Source organism: Canis aureus, chromosome 15 (assembly GCF_053574225.1).
Source record: "Canis aureus isolate CA01 chromosome 15, VMU_Caureus_v.1.0, whole genome shotgun sequence".
NCBI classification, from domain to species: domain Eukaryota; kingdom Metazoa; phylum Chordata; class Mammalia; order Carnivora; family Canidae; genus Canis; species Canis aureus.
In genome coordinates this window covers 61,311,152-61,329,359 of record NC_135625.1, presented here as the reverse complement: position 1 = coordinate 61,329,359, position 18,208 = coordinate 61,311,152, and the positions used below count along the sequence as shown (strand labels likewise).

At 41.1% G+C, this 18,208-nt stretch overlaps 1 protein-coding gene across 1 annotated transcript in view; it reads right to left on the bottom strand.

Moving 5' to 3' along the window:
* Nucleotides 1–18,208, bottom strand: part of LOC144284191 (putative maltase-glucoamylase 2) — an 87,435-nt gene that overhangs the window by 36,804 nt on the left and 32,423 nt on the right. The window contains exons 16-26 of the mRNA XM_077848507.1: nt 14,957–15,128; nt 14,334–14,450; nt 10,792–10,946; nt 10,573–10,657; nt 9,381–9,437; nt 8,394–8,518; nt 7,735–7,823; nt 6,881–6,927; nt 4,148–4,315; nt 2,826–2,981; nt 1,439–1,660 (exon numbers count right to left, since the gene is read on the bottom strand). Of these exons, the coding sequence (XP_077704633.1) occupies nt 1,439–1,660; nt 2,826–2,981; nt 4,148–4,315; nt 6,881–6,927; nt 7,735–7,823; nt 8,394–8,518; nt 9,381–9,437; nt 10,573–10,657; nt 10,792–10,946; nt 14,334–14,450; nt 14,957–15,128 (1,393 nt within the window). The remainder of the gene's footprint in view (nt 1–1,438; nt 1,661–2,825; nt 2,982–4,147; nt 4,316–6,880; nt 6,928–7,734; nt 7,824–8,393; nt 8,519–9,380; nt 9,438–10,572; nt 10,658–10,791; nt 10,947–14,333; nt 14,451–14,956; nt 15,129–18,208) is intronic.

Below are 18,208 nucleotides of genomic sequence, written 5' to 3'. Positions count from 1 at the left end.
GTTTTTATATGGACTCAGATCTTACTGGTTGTGCCTCCAGATGCTTAAGACAAGTTTTGTCCATAGCCTTGCTTCTCAAAATTGTGTTTCTCAGACCAAAAGCAGCAGTATAACCTAGAGGCCTGTGAGGAATGCAGAATCTCAGGCTCCCCCACCCCTCCACCTCCTGAATCTGAATCTTCATTTTCACAAGAGCCCGGGTGATTCCTCCAACATTACAGTGTGAAAAGCAATGTTTAGGGCTGAGTTGTCCAAGGTGGTATTGTCACTGGTGAGGCCCTGTAACCTTCTGAACTCGAGATTGATGCCCTGAACTCAGAAAACTCCTAGAAGCTTCTGCCTGTCAGTTTCATCTTTTAGAAACTTAACTAAGGAATTTCTAGAACAGGAAAAGAAACATTTGAGGAGAGGCCTTCGTAGATGAATCAGAAAGTGTGTGGCACAGTTACCTCAGCTTCATTATGATATTAAAACCCCCTTCTGCTAGTCATCCCAAGCCCTAACAAGAGAAGCCTGCTTGTCCCTGTTGGGGAGTGACTGGCTTTGGAAATCATTCCCTGAGACCTCCTTATTTGGACACATAAAGATGACCTGGTGAGGCAGCTCCACCTGGTGTAGTCTCTGTCTATAATTCACCCAGCATCGGACCAACCAGCCACTTGTGGCCATTAAAGGCTTGAAAGGTGCTAATCTGAATTGAGACTCACTATAAGTGCAAACTACACACCAAAATTTAAACAGTTTGTATGAATAAAAGATTCTAAAATATCTCAAAAATTGTGTTTGGATTACATGGTGAGGTAATATTTCAGCATCTCGGTTAAATAAAATGCTATTAACATGAATTGCACTTGATTTTTTTTCAAATACATTCTTAGGAGTGTGGCTATTAGAAAATCTATGTGGTTCACGTTGTACTTCCCTCAGAGCAGAGCTGTGGGTCTCAAAGTATGGCCCCTTGACCCGTAGCATCAGCATCACATGGAAGCATGTTAGGATTGTGGACTCTCAGGCTGGAAACTCTGGGGCTGAGACCTAGAAATCTGAGCTTTACCAAGACTTGTGGGTGATTCTGATGCTCTCTGAAGTTTAAGAACCACTGCTAGAGAAATAACTCTAACATCAGAAGTGAATTAATGCCACTTGTGTGAGTTTTCCACGTAGCAGACACATTTTTCACAGGGCTAAGAAGGGGTTATTTGAGGACACTGCTGACTGAGCAACTTGATAGTGCAGGCCATCCACAACCCTGGTGGTTCCAAGGTCACATCCCGGCTCTACCATGCTCCTAAGTCTCTGATCTTGACCTCTCTGGGCTGTGTTGCCTTTATCTATAAAATGAGGGATTGGGCACAACGGTGTTTCAATGACTTTCATCCACCTGGAGCTGTAAGAATTCCATGTTGAGGATCAGAACCTACACCACCTTGGCAATTACCTTGAACTGCAGCATGTTTTCTGTGTGGTAGATCACGCTCAACTGGAGGAAGCTGACCGTTGCAGAGAGAGAGCCAGATGCCGAGGCTGCTCGGGCTGAGTTGGGGGCTCCCAGGTAGGCAAGCTCTGTGGTGATGCCCGTAGGCAGGTACTGGATGTTACTGGCGGCGTAGCTGGGGATGGTATCGTAGTAACAGGTGGGCACGCCAGGAAGAGTTGTGGACTGGAACAAGAGGAGAAACTCCCCATCAGCCTCTAACACTGCACTTCAAGGGTCTGATTCCTAAAGAGGTTGGTTCACACAGACTAAGTCTCTTACACCATGCCCGTTATCACGGCTTGAATTATGTTCCCCAGAAGATGTGAAGTCCCACCCTGGAATCCGTTTAGAGCTGAGTTGGAAAGTGACCTTATTTGGAAATAGGGTCTTAACAGATGATCAGGTTAAATGAGATCATTGGGATCAGCCTAACCCAATATGACCGGTGTCCTTATTAAAAGGGGAAATTTGGGCACAGAGATAGACTTGCACCCCATGAGAACCCCATGTGAGGATGAAGGTGGAGATCAGGCGATATTTTTATAAGCCAAGGAAGACCAAAGAGTGCCAGAGAACCACCAGAATCTAGGAGAAAAGTCTGGGACAGATTCTCTCTCCCTTTTCTTAGAAGAAACCAACTCTGCTGATGCCTTGATCTCAGACTCCTAGCTCCCAGAACACTGAGATAATAAATTTCTGTTGTTCTAAGTCACCTAGTTTGTGGTACTTTGCTATGACAGTGCCAACAAAATGAATACATCCATTTAAAAAACACATGCTCATTGGCCTCCTCCACTGGGTGGCAGGGAAGGGTCAACAGGAAGCCTGATCTGGAGACTGGAATCTTCAGGCAGGCTTCTGCTCCCGGTGTAGTGGCCTCACTGCCCCCATTGGACCTTGAGGTAATTACTTATTTTCTCTGGCTTTCATTCTATTTTTCAAATGAAAGAAATAGTTCTAGCTTACCTTCCACAAGAGCTGTCTAATATATGAAAGAAAAAATGACTTCAAATATTCAATGTACAACACATACCCAATGTATTATTGCTGTGTTAAAAATAAAAGTGGGTTTTTAAATGCTGTAGTTGGAGGAAAGAGAGAGCCAGAGTGGCAGTAAGTGTCTTCTGATTCAGGATATCTGAGGAAAACACTGACACCTATCATACGGAGTTAGCAAAATAATTCATCAGTTATTAATAAACTGATAACTTATCAGTTGATAAGTGTCATTTTCTTCCTGAAGGATGATTACTCTTCAACCCGTCAACATCTGGGAAGTGTTTCTAGGTGTCTAATTACTCATGGGACACTTCCTGTTCACTGTGGTAATGTGCGCCCCGATCATTACCTCCCAAAGGCACCCCCGCTGCCTGCAATTCTCCTCAGAGACAGCAGGGTCCTCAGGGTAGCAGTTGAATTTCTCCAGGTCACTGACTGGAAGTTTCCATCCAATGGAGAATTCTTGACCAAGTACCAGTCCCTTGAGATCACTGATCTTCACCACCTGAGGAAGAAGAAAGGAAGCCATGTGACAAACAGAACGAGGTTGAACCACCTGGATAATGTCCTTCCCTGATGATCTGGAAGGTGAGCTAGCCCTTCATCCAATACCACTTTGTCATGGGTTACTTGAAATATTATTTTTTATCCTTTGGAGCTTTTGACCTCCCTGTCGGGAAAATGAACTTGGCTTATTCTTGACCTTTCTCACCTCATGAAGTCACTGTGGAATATTGAATGGGAAGGGCTTCCATCAAGTTAAGGAGTATAGATCACAGGTAGGGCTGTCTTTGTCAGACTTATTGCCCTCTGGGTGTGGTGCTCACACATTGTAATAATGATGGCAGTAATAACAATAGTTAAACTTTACTGAGCATTTATATGGGCCAAGCACTGTGATAATCATTTCATATGCATTATCTCCCTCGATACTAGAAGGTAATCCTATGCTGCAAATTATATGGAAATTTCATTTTACAAAACAGAAAACTGAGGTTTAGAGAGATTTAATGCTTTGCCCAAGATCTCATAGCTAGGTGACGGCAGAGCTAAGATTGGCAACCAGGCACTTAATTTTTTGCTCTCTGTACCTTCAAAAATGAAAGGGACCTGCCCTAAGAAATGGTGAATTTCCCAGTGCTTGAAATATTCAACTAACAATTGGAACCTTTTGTTAAAGATTAGCATGCAAGGAACTCATTCAATGAGAGCAGAACTGGATTACTCCTCGAGTTCTATTCAACTCTCCTTTTCTGTAATGGTATCAAAGTAGTGTGTCAATTGTGTCTCAGACAAAGAGAGTCTTCAGCTTAAATGAGAGGACAAACATGTAAATACTCTCCTGAACTAGGCCAATGTACTGAATCATATTTACACTCTATCACATCTGGGATCAGTAGGTCTAGTTTTAAATCTACTCAGAGAACTGCCTTCCCTCAGGGTCCCAACTCCCACTGTCCCCTTCAGCGTTCTGATGCAAGCAAAGCTCCAGAGTCCATGTTTAGCACGCGTGTTTCTCCTGCTGCAACGGCCCTGTAGTATGGTAGATTTTGCAGCAAGCCAGCTATCTCTGTAACTGCCCAAAGTCAAAAGAGCAAGAGAGAGCTGGCTGTCAGAATCTTAGGCCAGGGCTTTTGACAAGGGCCCTGCAAGGATGGACGAGTCTCCTACCTTTGATGAAACATTGTAGTTAACATTTGAAATGGGGGTAGGAGAATTACTAAGTAAGACAGTAAAATCAGTAGGTTGCTTGTCCATTCCCAAGATTATGATATCTGTAAACATGAGGTTGTCAGGGTCCATATATGTATTATTTATAATTTTTGCCTGTAGCCGGTTCTAGGAAAAAACACACACACACACACAAAAGCATCTGTTTAGAAATTGGGTACATCACCAAATACCATCAACATCTTTCTTTCTGACATCCAAGGTATGTCCTTTATCTCTGAAGCACTAATTGGTATGTGGTGATCGTCCCCAGGGAATTTGTTGATCTAGACTTTTAATGGTATTCAATCTTACAGTAACATTTCATGTTTGCTTGATTCACTGGTTATTTATTGATTCTATTGCTCAGGAAGTACGTTCCTGACATCACAGAATTTCCAAGTGAGCAAGATGGGTACTCATAAAATGAACAAAAAGACACCAGCACCCACAGAAGCCTATTGGCAGAAAAAGATGAAGACAGACAGACAGACACACACACACACACACACACACACACACAGAATGGCCCAAATACTGTTTTTCCTTTTTCTTTTAATGATAATGAGAATAGGAACTAAAATTTATGAACGTTTGCTCTGCGCCAGGCACAGTGCTCAGCACCTCATTCCATTGACAGCAAGCTATGAGGCTGAAGCTACAATGAGCCCATTCTTCAGATGAGAAGACTGAAGCCCAGGGGAAGCTGACAACCTTTCCAGGGAACCACAGTTCAAAGGTGATGAAGTTGAGCTCTGGCCAAGGTGGAACTGAAGAATGAAGAAAAAAAGGCGGGAGGGACATTTTGATGTTTAAAAAGATTAGGTGACCCACAAGTGTGCCCAAATGATTTTTTGCAAAGGTGCAAAAGTACTGTAGTGGAGAAAAGAGAATCTTTTCAACAAATGGTGCTGGGATAGTCGGCCATCCTGTAGCCAAAAGTCAAATCTGTACCCAAATGTCACACTGTGTGTAAAAGTTAACTCAAAGCAGATCACAGACTTAAATGTAAAAGGTAAAACTAAAATTTTTAGGGAAAAAATAGGGGAAAATATTCAAGTTCTAGCGATAGAAAGAGTTTTACAGTGGACACCAAAAAGCACAATCCACAAAAGAAAAAAAAAAGTTAAATTAGACCCATCAAAATGTAAAACCTCTGCTCTGTGGAAGACTCTGTTGAAAGAATGAAAAGACATGTCTACAGGCAGATAGGAAATCTTTACAAACCATGGATCCAACAAAGAACTCCTCTCTAGAATGTATAAAGAACTCTGAAAACTGAACAGAGAAATCAGCCAAAAATAGTCAATGAAAAAATGGCTAAAAGAACTAGACAGACATTTCACCTAAGAGAATATACATGGAGGCAAATGAAAAGATGGTCAACATCATTAGATATCAGAGAAATACTAACTGAAACCACAATAATATGTCATTATACCCTTATCAGAATGGCTAAGATTTAAAAAATGTGACAACATAAATGCTGATTATGATGCAGAGAAACTGGGTGGGAATGCAAAATGGTCTGGCCACTCTGAAAACCAGCTTGGCAGCTCCTCACAAAATGAAACATGCAACTCCTGTAAGACCCAGCAACTGGCTCTTGGGTGTCTACCTCAGACAAATGAAAACCTGTCCATAAATGTTCAAAGTAGCTTTATTTGTAATAGCTATGACTGGAAAAAACCCAGATACTCTTTATTAAGTGACTGATTAAACAAACATCTAGATCTTGGAATGCTCCTCAGCAACAAGAAGGAATAGGCTTTTCATATGCCACAACTTGGATGAATTTTGAGAGAATTTTGCTGAGTGAAAGAGAAGCCAGTTCTAAGCTTACATGCTGTATGATTCTATCCACATAACATTCTTGAAAGGACAAGATGTTTCCATGAGGAGAAACGGGGTGAAGGGGACAACGGGGCTCTCAGTATTACTTCTTACAACTACATGAGGCTCTAGAATTATCTCAAGATAAAAAGGATAATTTAAAAAAAACATGCTTTCTTATTCTTTATTCTTTCTTAAAAGAAAGGCAGAATAAAGGAAAGAGATCCCCCACAAAAGAAATCTTCGCTCACACATAATCAGACTTCCAAGAAAATCAAATTAGAATTCTCACATCCTCTGCTAGCATTACTGCTTTCCTTCCTGTTGGTCCCTTTGGGAGACAGAGACGAGGCAAGTGATGATCTATAGTTTTTGGTATCTCCCAACCTCTCAACACCACCACTTAATACCTGTGTCCAAGGCCAAGTTTGGGGGCTGGAAAAGAAGGCCGTTATGGGAGAACCTCCGAAAGGCCCCATACCACTCATCACCTATCCACATCCCTACCCACATCCCACATATACTTGCGTGGGAACACACACACACACACACACACACACACACACACACACACCATCCTCCCAGGACACATCCCAGAAGCCAGGACTCATATCAAACTCAGAGACAATGAATTTTTTTCCAAAGAACCCCCCAATTTCTTCACTGAAGTCATACTGATTTTTGATAGGCTTAGATATCTAACATAGATTAAAAACTCTCATATTTTCTGGGACCATCATGGCCACAAGACCATGATGAGTGGTCCTGTTCCAAATGACCAAGCATCATAGCAAACCAAAAACTCAAAAAGGTATCACAGAAAAGAATGTACACTGTGTGTTCCTCAAAAATTGTACTTACCGAGGTGACAGAAAAATTATACAGAATATACTTTTCAGTTACAGTATCTAAAAGAGGAAAATAGAGGAGGACTCATTATTATAGGAAGTTGAGGAGCCTTGAGGTCATGCTTTTCCCTTCTCTATCTCTGCTTATCCAGGTTCTGCCCATTTTTGTCAAATCTCCCAACAAGTTTCCTGGACTGCTTCAGCCAAACCTAACTGCTTCACCCTCTGAACTCCTGTGGCACTTCGTGGCACCATTTTGCTGGCACTTAAAACATCATGACTTGTACGTATAGTCATCCACATGCACATTGTATCTATCCTGCTGGATCAAGAGTTCCTCAGGGGCAATGCCTATATCTTACTCAATTTATATCCCCTGCGCAATAATATGTATTGCATACAGTACAATAATAAGTAGCCAACAAATATTAATAAATGCTAATTCTACACAGGGCAGGATTTTTATATAATCACAGATCACAAGCTTATGGAGTTACTTCCATGAGAATCTTATAGTGGAAAAGCACACTATACCAATTAGGTGCTTCCCCTTCAATAATAACCAAAGCAGTATTTTACAAATCGATTAACAAAAGGTATTATTTGGTATTGGTAGAGAGACCCAAAAAAGAGAGTAATTAAACTAAACCCAATAATGTCTGTCACTTTGGTAGTCAATAATATATGAGTTGCTCATCTGAAGTCGATTTTAATGCATCATACTTGGCTAACCGAACCTTTAGGATAAATTGATTCTAAACTTAAAGAAATAAGCATCGATGATAACAAAGTTAGTGCCACACTGGACAGCTTGTAATGATTACTTTTCACTGAGAACTCCAGGGAGGGCACCACAGGGAAGCCTACCTTTAGATACACCATCATCCCAGTACAGCTCTCCCTGTGCTTCTCTCTTATAGTCCAAGGCAACAATGAGTCCCAGGGAATTCTTCCGACTATAAAACAGCATCTCTCAGTTTCAGAGAATGAAGAAGACATAGAACTTTGTTCAACCAGCCCCTTTCATGCCTCAGGGACAGTCAAACTATTGTCATCCCCAGCTTGCTAGTGATAAGCAGCAACACAGAGAGTACATTGCCCATGGCAACACATCTGGTAGTAATAGTGCTGGGGTCTGCACCTGAACATCCTGGCTCTTGACCTTAGAAGCTATGTTTGCTTCCATGTGATAACTCTCACCTCCTATTTAACTCAAGGGAATCTCCTTGAAGACAGTTTCTGGCCATAGGGAAATCCTCACAAATGATTGTCTGGGCTGTTCTTAAAGTCTGATTCAATTTCCAAGTGAAAGACTCTAGACAGTGAAGGAACTGAGGCTACCTTACCCACTAAATGAACATGAAGGCGCCACTTTGGGGCTGACCTTGAAAGGAAGGGGAGTGATTATTGACTAGAGATGTTTTTCCTTGATTTATCCACTTTTAGTGTCCATTTGTCTGTCCCTTAACATGCTCCCCTTGAAGCATCAGAATAGTCACACCTTAGAAGAGTGTGAAATCACTTACCTGATTTCCGTGGTTGTGCTGGGTTGCTGGGTGGGAAATATGAAGCCTCCTCGGAGGTGAAGTCCTATCTTATCAAGTGGCAGCTGCATCTCCACTGATTGTTTCCTCCACTGCATGGCTACCCCCTAACCAACAGAAGGACAACAGAGCAGATAATGGACTGTTAGAGTAGGAGGGACCATGCAGATCCTCTAGTTCAGTTGCCTCATTTGAAATAAGTCAGTGAAAGAAGGACAAATACTGTATGATTTCACTCACATGTGGAATTTAAGAAACAAACAGATGAACTGGGGGGGGGGGGAGAGAGGCAAACCAGAAAATAGACTCTTAACCATAGAGAATACACTGAAGGTTGCTGGAGGGGAGGTAGGTGAGGGATGGCTTAAAAGGGTAATGGACATGAAGGAGGGCACCTGTTTGTGATGAGCACCGGGTGTTATATGTAAGTGATGAATCACTAAATTTTACTCCTGAAACTAACATTACACTGTATTCCAACTAACTGGAATTTAAATAAAAACCTGAAAAAGAAAAAGAAAGAGAGAAGAAAGAAAAAAGAAAGAAAGAAAGAAAGAAAGAAAGAAAGAAAGAAAGAAAGAGGAAAGGAAAGAAAGAAAAGCAGAGACTCCCCAAAACAAAGGGTTTCCCAAGGCATAATTGAAATAGGTAGCAGATCTGAGACTCAGTGGTTTGTATTATTTGGGTTACACAGTGCAGTGATTCTTTCACAACTGTGCTTTCATTCACTAGGGTATCAGGGCTTCACAGTACCCAGGTTGATACAGTGAAAAGTGCCCTAAACCTACCCCAGTTATTCAAATTATTTCATAGTACATCTAGAAGGGCCTTCCTCATAGAAAATTACCCTCTATCAACCAAATGTAAAATCTTGTGCTATCATCCTACCCCAAGATCCCAGGACTCCTGCCTTAGAATTGCCCTCTGCTAGGGGCTGGTCTCTGATCCAAGCAGGGCAGCCTTACTTACGGTCTCGTAGTCGTACCAGATGGCGTCCGGTATATATGCTTTCACTAGGTCCACACCCTAGGGAAATACCGATAATGAGCAACATCAGCATGCCCCTTATAGTTTACATACCTCATGTGTGGTTGCACATGCTTATCTGCACAATCCTGAGATGGTTGGGACCATCCCATTCTACAGGTACAAATACGGGTACCCAAAGCATAGCTGTGCCTAGAAATTAAGTTTGTTTTGTTTTGAGGGTCCTGAACCTTTTAAGAGAAGTAGAGAAAGTTGATTCACTGTGTAATCTAACAAGTTAGATTACTTGTGTTACATGTGTAATCTAACAAGTGGGAGGAGACTGAGACAGCCAGGTCTCCTGGAGAGCCTTCTAGCAGGACCTCTGCTGGTCACAGCACCTGCCAAGAGATGGGCCTTTGACATGAGTACATTGGCGATCTCTCATGTTTATAAAGTGAGAACCATAACCCTGATCCCTCCCCCACACTTCCCCACTCGCACTTTGGGAGAGTATGTGTGGTCCTTCATATCTGAAGGGAAGGAAGTAACACCCTTCCCTTGCCCAGACCTCTCTCCCTTGCCCAGACCTCTCTCCCACCCTGCCCAGACCTCTCTCCCACCTCTTCTCTTTTCCCAGCCCAACCTCAAGAACACATGTCCTCTGGTTAAAAGGAAGCACAGGGCAGCCCCAGTGGCACAGCGGTTTAGCACCGCCTGCAGCTCAGGGCGTGATCCTGGAGACCCTGGATTGAGTCCCACGTCAGGCTCTCTGTATGATGCCTGCTTCTTTCTCTGCCTCTCTCTCTCTCTCTCTCTCTCTCTCTCTGTCTCTATGAATAAATAAATAAAATCTTAAAAAAAAAAGGAAGCACAGACAGATGGCCAGCCCAGACTTACAAGGCATTTAAAGTCTGTCAATCCATAGTCATATGCTTAAGAAAGCAAGCCTTAAGGTAATTTTGCAAAATATAAATTGTTTTGCTTGGTGGAGCAGGAGGACCAAGTATTAATTTTTCTAATTTCCAAACTTTCATGATCGATCTCTCTCTTTCTCTCTCTCTCTCTCTCTCTCTCTCATTCATTTATTTATATTTAAATGCAGTCATAGATACTCCAGACTTAGCTTATTCAGCTATAGAGCCACGGGGACAAGTGTGATATTCTAATCCCATTGTTCGGATTATAAACACACCTCATATAAAACAGGGGTGATGAGGAGTCCAGGCCCCCATAAGAACTGCTCGTGCACATCCCATGTAGCTGGGTCCTGATAGAACCTGGAAAACAGAAAAGGGAGATGAAGCCCCCAGTACAGGGCAACAGCACACTAGGTGGACTAACCTTGTTACCACTAACAAGGCAAGTGAAATTAATGATCTGAAAGAGATTCTTTGTGGGTCAAGAAACTCACTCATGGACCAGTGGCCTTGCTACAGTATCCCCCCGGGTGTGAGCTCGGTAGAAAAGGGTGTAGAGGTAGGGCAGCAGGGTGTAGCGGATGTTCAGGTAATGTCTGGAGGATTTCAGCAGCAGAGAGTGTTCACCAAAGGCAGCGGGATCCTGGTCCTAGAAGAAAATGAAACAAATATTAGAGATTTCCATCATGTTTTAAAAGTTTGTTCCCTTATAAAAGAAGCTTTCCCAGATGAAAGTAGCCATGTTCTTCAACTTGGATGATATCAGAACATTTCCAAAACTAAAAGGACCTTGGTACTGTTTCTTTATTTTATAGATGAAACACAGGACAAAAGATTCCATGATTCTCCCAAGGTAAAAGCAGAGTGGGGAGTTTATATTTGACATGTGTCTTCTGATCTCGGTCTGTGGTAGCCTCAAGGGGGATACATACAGAATTTCATAGAGAGGGCCACCTGGGTGGTGCAGTCAGTTAAGCATCAGACTCTTGGTTTCAGCTCAGGTCAAGATCCCAGGGGCTCAGAACTCAGCACGGAGTCCATTTGGGACTCTCTCCCGCTCCCTCTGCCCCTCATATGCACACTTTCTATCTCTCTCTCTCAAAATAAATAAATACTTAAAAAAAAAAAAGGAGGTTGTCATGGAGATAAAGGGGTTATAGTGGCCCTGTTCCCTTCTTAGCTGATCTAAATTATTGTTATGTATTATGTTTCTCCATTGCCTACCATCATATTCTATAATTCATCTTTTCCTTTCCATGCAATTTTATGAATCTGCAATATTAAAATTTACATCTAGTTCTGTCTGTAACGTTTTCACCACCAATATTTGTTTTCTTTTCTCTACCCCAAAGACAGTGACCTCTATTTTTTTCTTCAAAATACATTGTGCAAAGAAATCATGACTTTATCCAAGAGCAAAGACAGAACCCTTTAGAAGGTAAATCTAATTTTCTTAGGACCCACAAACAGAAATTTTCCATTAATGAGGAGACTTATTTAGTTCATTTTCCTTGCAATTTCTAAGATATGAAAGATAATGTATGTCATATTGAGATGCATCATCCTGTACTGTATTACTGAGACTGAATTTTAGAGAAAATTACCTAAATTTATTCCTTTCTTTTGTTCCTAAAGATGCTCATTTCCTCCCTTCAAGGGGATTAGAAAGTAGAGCAGTCTATTGCAGGAGACCACTCCACACCCCCAGTGTAGGGCTCATGAAAACCCTGAGGCCAAACACCAATGAAAAATAATACTCCAAAGCCTCCATCACTCTGGTCTCCAACCAAGAAGGTATAGAGCTGCACTGTTCACCATGGTGGCCACATGCCACATGGAGCTTTTGAACACCTGAGATGTAGTTAGGAAGACTGAGGAACGGAACTTTAATTTTACTTGACTTTAGTGAATTTAAATATAATCCTAAAAACTGAATATTTTTAAATAAATATTTTTAAATAAAATAAAGAATAAAAATAAATAAAATATTTTAAAATATGTTCCCATTAACTATAACTTTATTGTTTTGGTTCATTGCACTCCAACTGCTGAAAACTTAGCACTTAAATTGAGATGTACAATGAGTGTAAAATGCTCTTGAGGGGATCCCTGAGTGGCTCAGGAGTTTAGCACCTGCCTTCGGCCCAGGGCGTGATCCTGGAGTCCTGGATCGAGTTCCACATCAAGCTCCCTGCATGGAGCCTGCTTCTCCCTCTGCCTGTGTCTCTGTCTCTCCCTCTCTCTGTGTATCTCATGAAAAAATAAATAAAATCTTTTTTAAAAATGCTCTTGAATTTTGAAGACTTAATAGAGAGAAAACAATATAAAATATCTATTTGACAATATTTTATATTCAACACAGGTTGAGGGGATCCCTGGGTGGCTCAGCAGTTTAGTGGCTGCCTTTGGCCCAGGGCATGATCCTGGAGTCCTGGGATCGAGTCCTGCATCAGGTTCCCTGCATGGAGCCTGCTTCTCCCTCTGTGTCTTTGCTTCTCTCTATATATCTCTCATAAATAAATAAATAAATAAATAAATAAATAAATAAATATCTTTAAAAAATAAACTCAGGTTGAAATGATAATGTTATAGATAGATAGATAGATAGATAGATAGATAGATAGATAAATAAATATCTTTAAAAAATAAATTCAGGTTGAAATGATAATGTTATGGACATATTGAGTTACATAAAATATACTTCACATGATTGCTTCCGTTTCTTTTTTTTTTTTTTTTAAGATTTTATTTATTTATTCGTGGGAGACAGAGAGAGAGAGAGAGGCAGAGACATAGGCAGAGGGAGAAGCAGTCTCCATGCAGGGAGCCTGATGTGGGACTCGATCCCGGGACTCCAGGAACATGCCTTGAGCCAAAGGCAGGTGCTAAACCACTGAGCCACCCAGGTGTCCCTGTTTCTTTTTACTTTTTAAATTTACATTTATTTTTTTTTTTTAATTTTTTTTTAATTTTTTTTTAAATTTTTTTTTTAATTTTTTTTTTTAAATTTACATTTAAACTTAATATGTGACACTCATTATCATTCTATTGCATAGGACTAAAGGAAGGACAGGAAAACAAGCACTATGGCTTAGTAGACTAAGTGATCTGAGCACCCTTATTTATCTGCTTCCAAGCCGTCTCATGAGGAAGGCAACCTGCCTTCCTCCCAGCCAGCTGCTTCAAAGTTCAGAAATAACTCCTCTCTCTCCAGATCACAAACTGGACAGTCCTGGGATAAAATTCTTTGATGATTTGGCCATGAATCTTTTCCCAGGTTAGAGACATATCATCAGACAAGTCAAGAATGGGTCCTAAAATCATCCTCAGTAAGTTATTCTGTTGATCCTAGTAAGAACTAACCTACTCAATTTTGAAATACTCCAAGTGCAGATTACATTAAAATAAAGGGCATTCCACCTTACTTGCTCTTGCCATCGTCCTAAACGTCTCCTTAACAGGAGCTCTGAGCTCACTTCTATGTATTCACCCATCAAAAACATGATTTTTGGATAGAAAAGGACAAAAGAGTGAAAAGTAGTGAGTGGGGGACAGGGTCTCACAAATTATTCATAGAAAGATCGGATGAATTTTTCACCTTGTAACAAGGTGAAAAAAAATCTTCAGATTACTGGCCTGCCACTCCCTAAACTATCCCTCCTTGCTCCTCCAAATCTAGAATTGGCTTCCCTTGTATTGTTTGAGATAGAATACCAGTGGACTCCAATTGTCCCGTCTTATATAAGGAGGTAACAGAAGTAATGGATAGCAGCACCACAGAAACTCTAACAACCTTCACACCTTCGTTGGTGAGTTTTAAAAAAATCAATATCAATCACAATAAAATCATCCAATATGTATGAACTTCCCATGCACCTTTATCCCAATACTCTTGCTTTTTAGGTATATGACCAAAAATTTATCTATTTTCTTTCTACACTAATAGCCAAACTATAGGATTTTTTTTTAATTCTTTTTGAGAACAAGTAGATAAGACAACCCAAGAAATTTCTGTTGCCTCTCTTGGGGACCTTACCCTGAACTCAGGTCCATTGTGATTCCTCGATAGTGGATAAAATGCTCCAAGCTGCATCCATCTTGTGCAGAGGTCCTCTGTGACATTTTTTGTATAACCGCAGATGTTGGCACCTACCTGGAGAATTAGCACATATACAGAGTGGTCAGTGATAGTGGAGAAAGCACTGACTCTATACATGTGGTAAGGGGGAAAATACCTAATTTCCATCATTCCATGCTTACAGAGATCCCAGGCTTTCAGAGCCAGCCTCAGCCAAATGGAAGAAAGCAGCAAATGTGCATCATGAATCAGCTTCCAAGAACTCATCTCAGTGTTCAGTTCCCAATTTCATACTTTGCTATTCACTGATGCTTCGCTAATGGAAATTTTCTGTGATGCTAACATATTTTACTTATGGTGTTTCCATGCTAACTTCAGAGATTCCATGGATGACTACCCAATGATAAAGTTTTACCATTCTATCTTCAAATGACAGTTCATGCCACATATAAAAATGGATTCTCTAATACATACCGCAAGGAGACATATACTCCTTGGTCGTCAGACATCTCAGAGACTAACAAAGGAAAGAATGCCAAAGGACAAAAGGTTAAGGTTCTTTGGTTGAAAGTAAAACTCACCATGGGGATACCAAATAGGTTGAACTCAAGAATACTTGGGATGGACCATCGGAGATCATCCCATGTGGCGGCATTATCCCCCAACCAATGTCCAGCAAATTTGCCAGATCCAGCAAAAGTAGAGCGGGATAAGATGAAGTTATTTTTTCCGGGAAAGATATTCTCCATGGCCCTGAAAAGGAATACAATCGATTGAAGATGAAGTGATCTCTGAATGTCCAGGACTCATCTGTACCCAAGGAGACAATAGGCCTTCCAGCCAAACAGAAAAAAACATCAGGGCATCAATAAACTAGGTGAGCAAACTAGTCTAGAACTTTTAAGAGCTTCTTTCCTACTTCTGAATAAGGCCTCAGACTTCATATAAGACAGTCCAAACTTCTAGTCCAACCCCCCAGGAGATATCTCTGGGTTCCTGTCCTTTTGATTATGGTCTCTTTATCTCACTGGATCTGGTCGTGGTTTGGTTCTTTTGGTTGATAATACTGGAGCTGTGTCTTGAGTTATTGACCCCATCTTCTCCCTCCAGACAAATCTTTTCCAGTGTCCCTTGTGTCCATGTCTTGCTGCCCCTTTATAATCCTGTTTAGCTCTATACCAGCTCACGTTGGAGCTCTGTAACCCCTGCTGGCTTATGAGGACAGTTTGTATACCAGCTGGGCTCTAGGCAGGTGGGTTCCTCTAAAGCTTTAGAACTTAGTATTAGCCATCCTCAATGTTAGGAAATCTTAATCTACACAAAATAATAATAATTTTAAATGAGTGAGTCTGAAAAGATGACATATGATACTCTTTATAAAGTTAAATGCAATTAAAATATAAAATATTATTTTCATTGTACAACATATAAAAATCACATATCAAATAAGACTATAAAAGGGAAAGCAAAGGGATGGAAAATGTGGGATTCAGAAAGATAATTACTTTGGGATGGAGGATCTCATGAGGTGGGATAACACAGTTAGATGTAAGAGATTTTCCTAGCTTTTATTCTGAACACTCTTTTGCATAGGCATTTTCCTGAAATGCCTCTCCCTCCCTTCTGCTTCCATGCTAAATAGTTCATACGTTCCTTTAGCAATCTGAAATTAAACAAAATCATAACTTTGGGATGGTGATACCTGGCCACAATCACTTTGAGCCCTTCTATCTTTCGTTTCAGTCCATGGTCTGAGATAAGCATATCACCAGGCCCTGGGCAATTCCTCACAGACACTGTCACAGCCACCAATGCTCCCCCACTTCATATTCCTGAGGACTACCTTATGGCGAGTCTATAAATACACAATGATGTATAGTGGCAAATGGGAGAAAATTCTGAAATAGAAGATGGATTTGAAAGAGTGAAATCCTCCATTCTAACAACTTAACAGCCAAAAAATAAAGGTAACATAAAGGAGAACACTCATTCTTCAACTCCTACCCTCATGTCTACTTTGATCTTGACAAGCAGGTATTTTGCTTTTATTACCACTGGCTAGAGGGTTTATGGCACTCTTCAATTATCGATCATGAAAGAAACACATTCAGGTTATACAGAGTGAAACCGAAACAGGGATAAAGTTATCTGAGGTTACAGGTTATCTAAAGGCCGACCTTGGATTAGATTAGATACGTCTGTGTTTTCCAGCCCAGAGGAACAATCTTTTTCAGAGATCCTCAAGTCTCTCTTTTCCATCCATCAGAATTGGCTGACTTATCCTCAGTCCTGATATCTGAGGGGATCTGGTCTTTCTACTTCCAGCTGAGAAGGAGGAGAAGCTCCTTCTTGGGGTAGACCAGTAACCACTGTCCCCAAACGATACTTCCAGGAAGACTGAGCCAAATATTCATCAGATCTACGGCTTAAATGTCGCTGATGCTCAGATCCCCCTGAACAAAAGCATCCTGTTTTGTTTTGTTTTGTTTTGCTTTGTTTTGTTTTCACCACTCTGCCTCCTATCCAAAGGCCAAGTTCACTTATCCCCACCGTTCTCCAGGAACTTAGGTCATTTGGCCTGACCCAGAGAACTCAGAAGGGCACCTAAACTTCTCCATCATAGTTATCTTTTAACTACTAATCATAGCCATTAGAATATATTAATCAACCTCATCACTATCTTAAGCACTTTTATTGCATGGAGACACTGGCAATAAAGCAATGTGCAACTCTCTTCTCTCCCCCTGCTCATTCTTTCTCACTGCAGGCATGTAGCCACTCTCCTGCCTACCTCCCATTCTTTGATAGAAGCATCTTAGGGTCAAAATAGATTGGAACAAGAAGGAACTGTGGGAAACATCAATCCAAGCCTCTCATTTCAAAGATGAGGAAATTGAGTCCTATTCTTCTAGTTTATTTCCCAGGAAAAATAGAGTGAGAGAGTCAGAGGTCAGAAGAGAAAGGCTTAACAGCACCAGAAATGCCAGTGCTTCATCTTGAAGCTTTTCTTTCATTGATATTCAAACTTTCGCATTTATCAGACAAGGATTTTTCTCTCACCTGGATAATCCCACATAATACAAAGTCAGGAGGACAAAACGGTGCTGGAGAACAAAACAGGGGCAGTCCTTGCCTCAAACTCACCAGGCCTCCAGCAGGCCCTTCCTGACTTCTCTCCCTCGGGCCAGGCAGCGAAGCAACACACACTTTATTTAGTACACATGCTATTCCTCAGGTAAAGTTACAGAGATGACTTTGCCCTCAAAATCTTGCAGTCCAGCAAGAAAAAAAAAGGGAAGGTGGATTATCTGAAAGTTATCATACAGGATTTTTGCATATTGAGCATATTGTAATACAATAAGGAGCACAAAAAAGGGACGTAATCTTTTCCTAGAACCAATAGGAAGGTTTCCAGAAAGAACATCTGAAGAGGCTTTAACCTAAGCGTATATTTGCAGGCAGCAGAACTGCAGGCAGTGGGGAGAGAAGCCATATAGCACTGCCAGGTAAACATATGGGACCCTCGGGCAAACTTGAATTCCGTTTAAACAATGGATAATCTTTAGTATAAGTCTGTCCAGCACAAATCTAACAGGGTCCTATATTTTTATTTGCCCAATCAAGCAACCCTAGTGTAGGAACCACAACATTTGGTAATAGGACCTACACACAGGATGGCTTCCGACTGGGGCCTCTATTTACCTTGCACATAAACACCTACTAGGATCTAAGGAAGTCCCTTAGTCAAAAGCCAATCAAAACTAACTTCACAAAGGAACCAAAGGGCCCTATGAGAAGAGCTCTTAAGTAGCCCATAAGATCTGAGTTGTAGG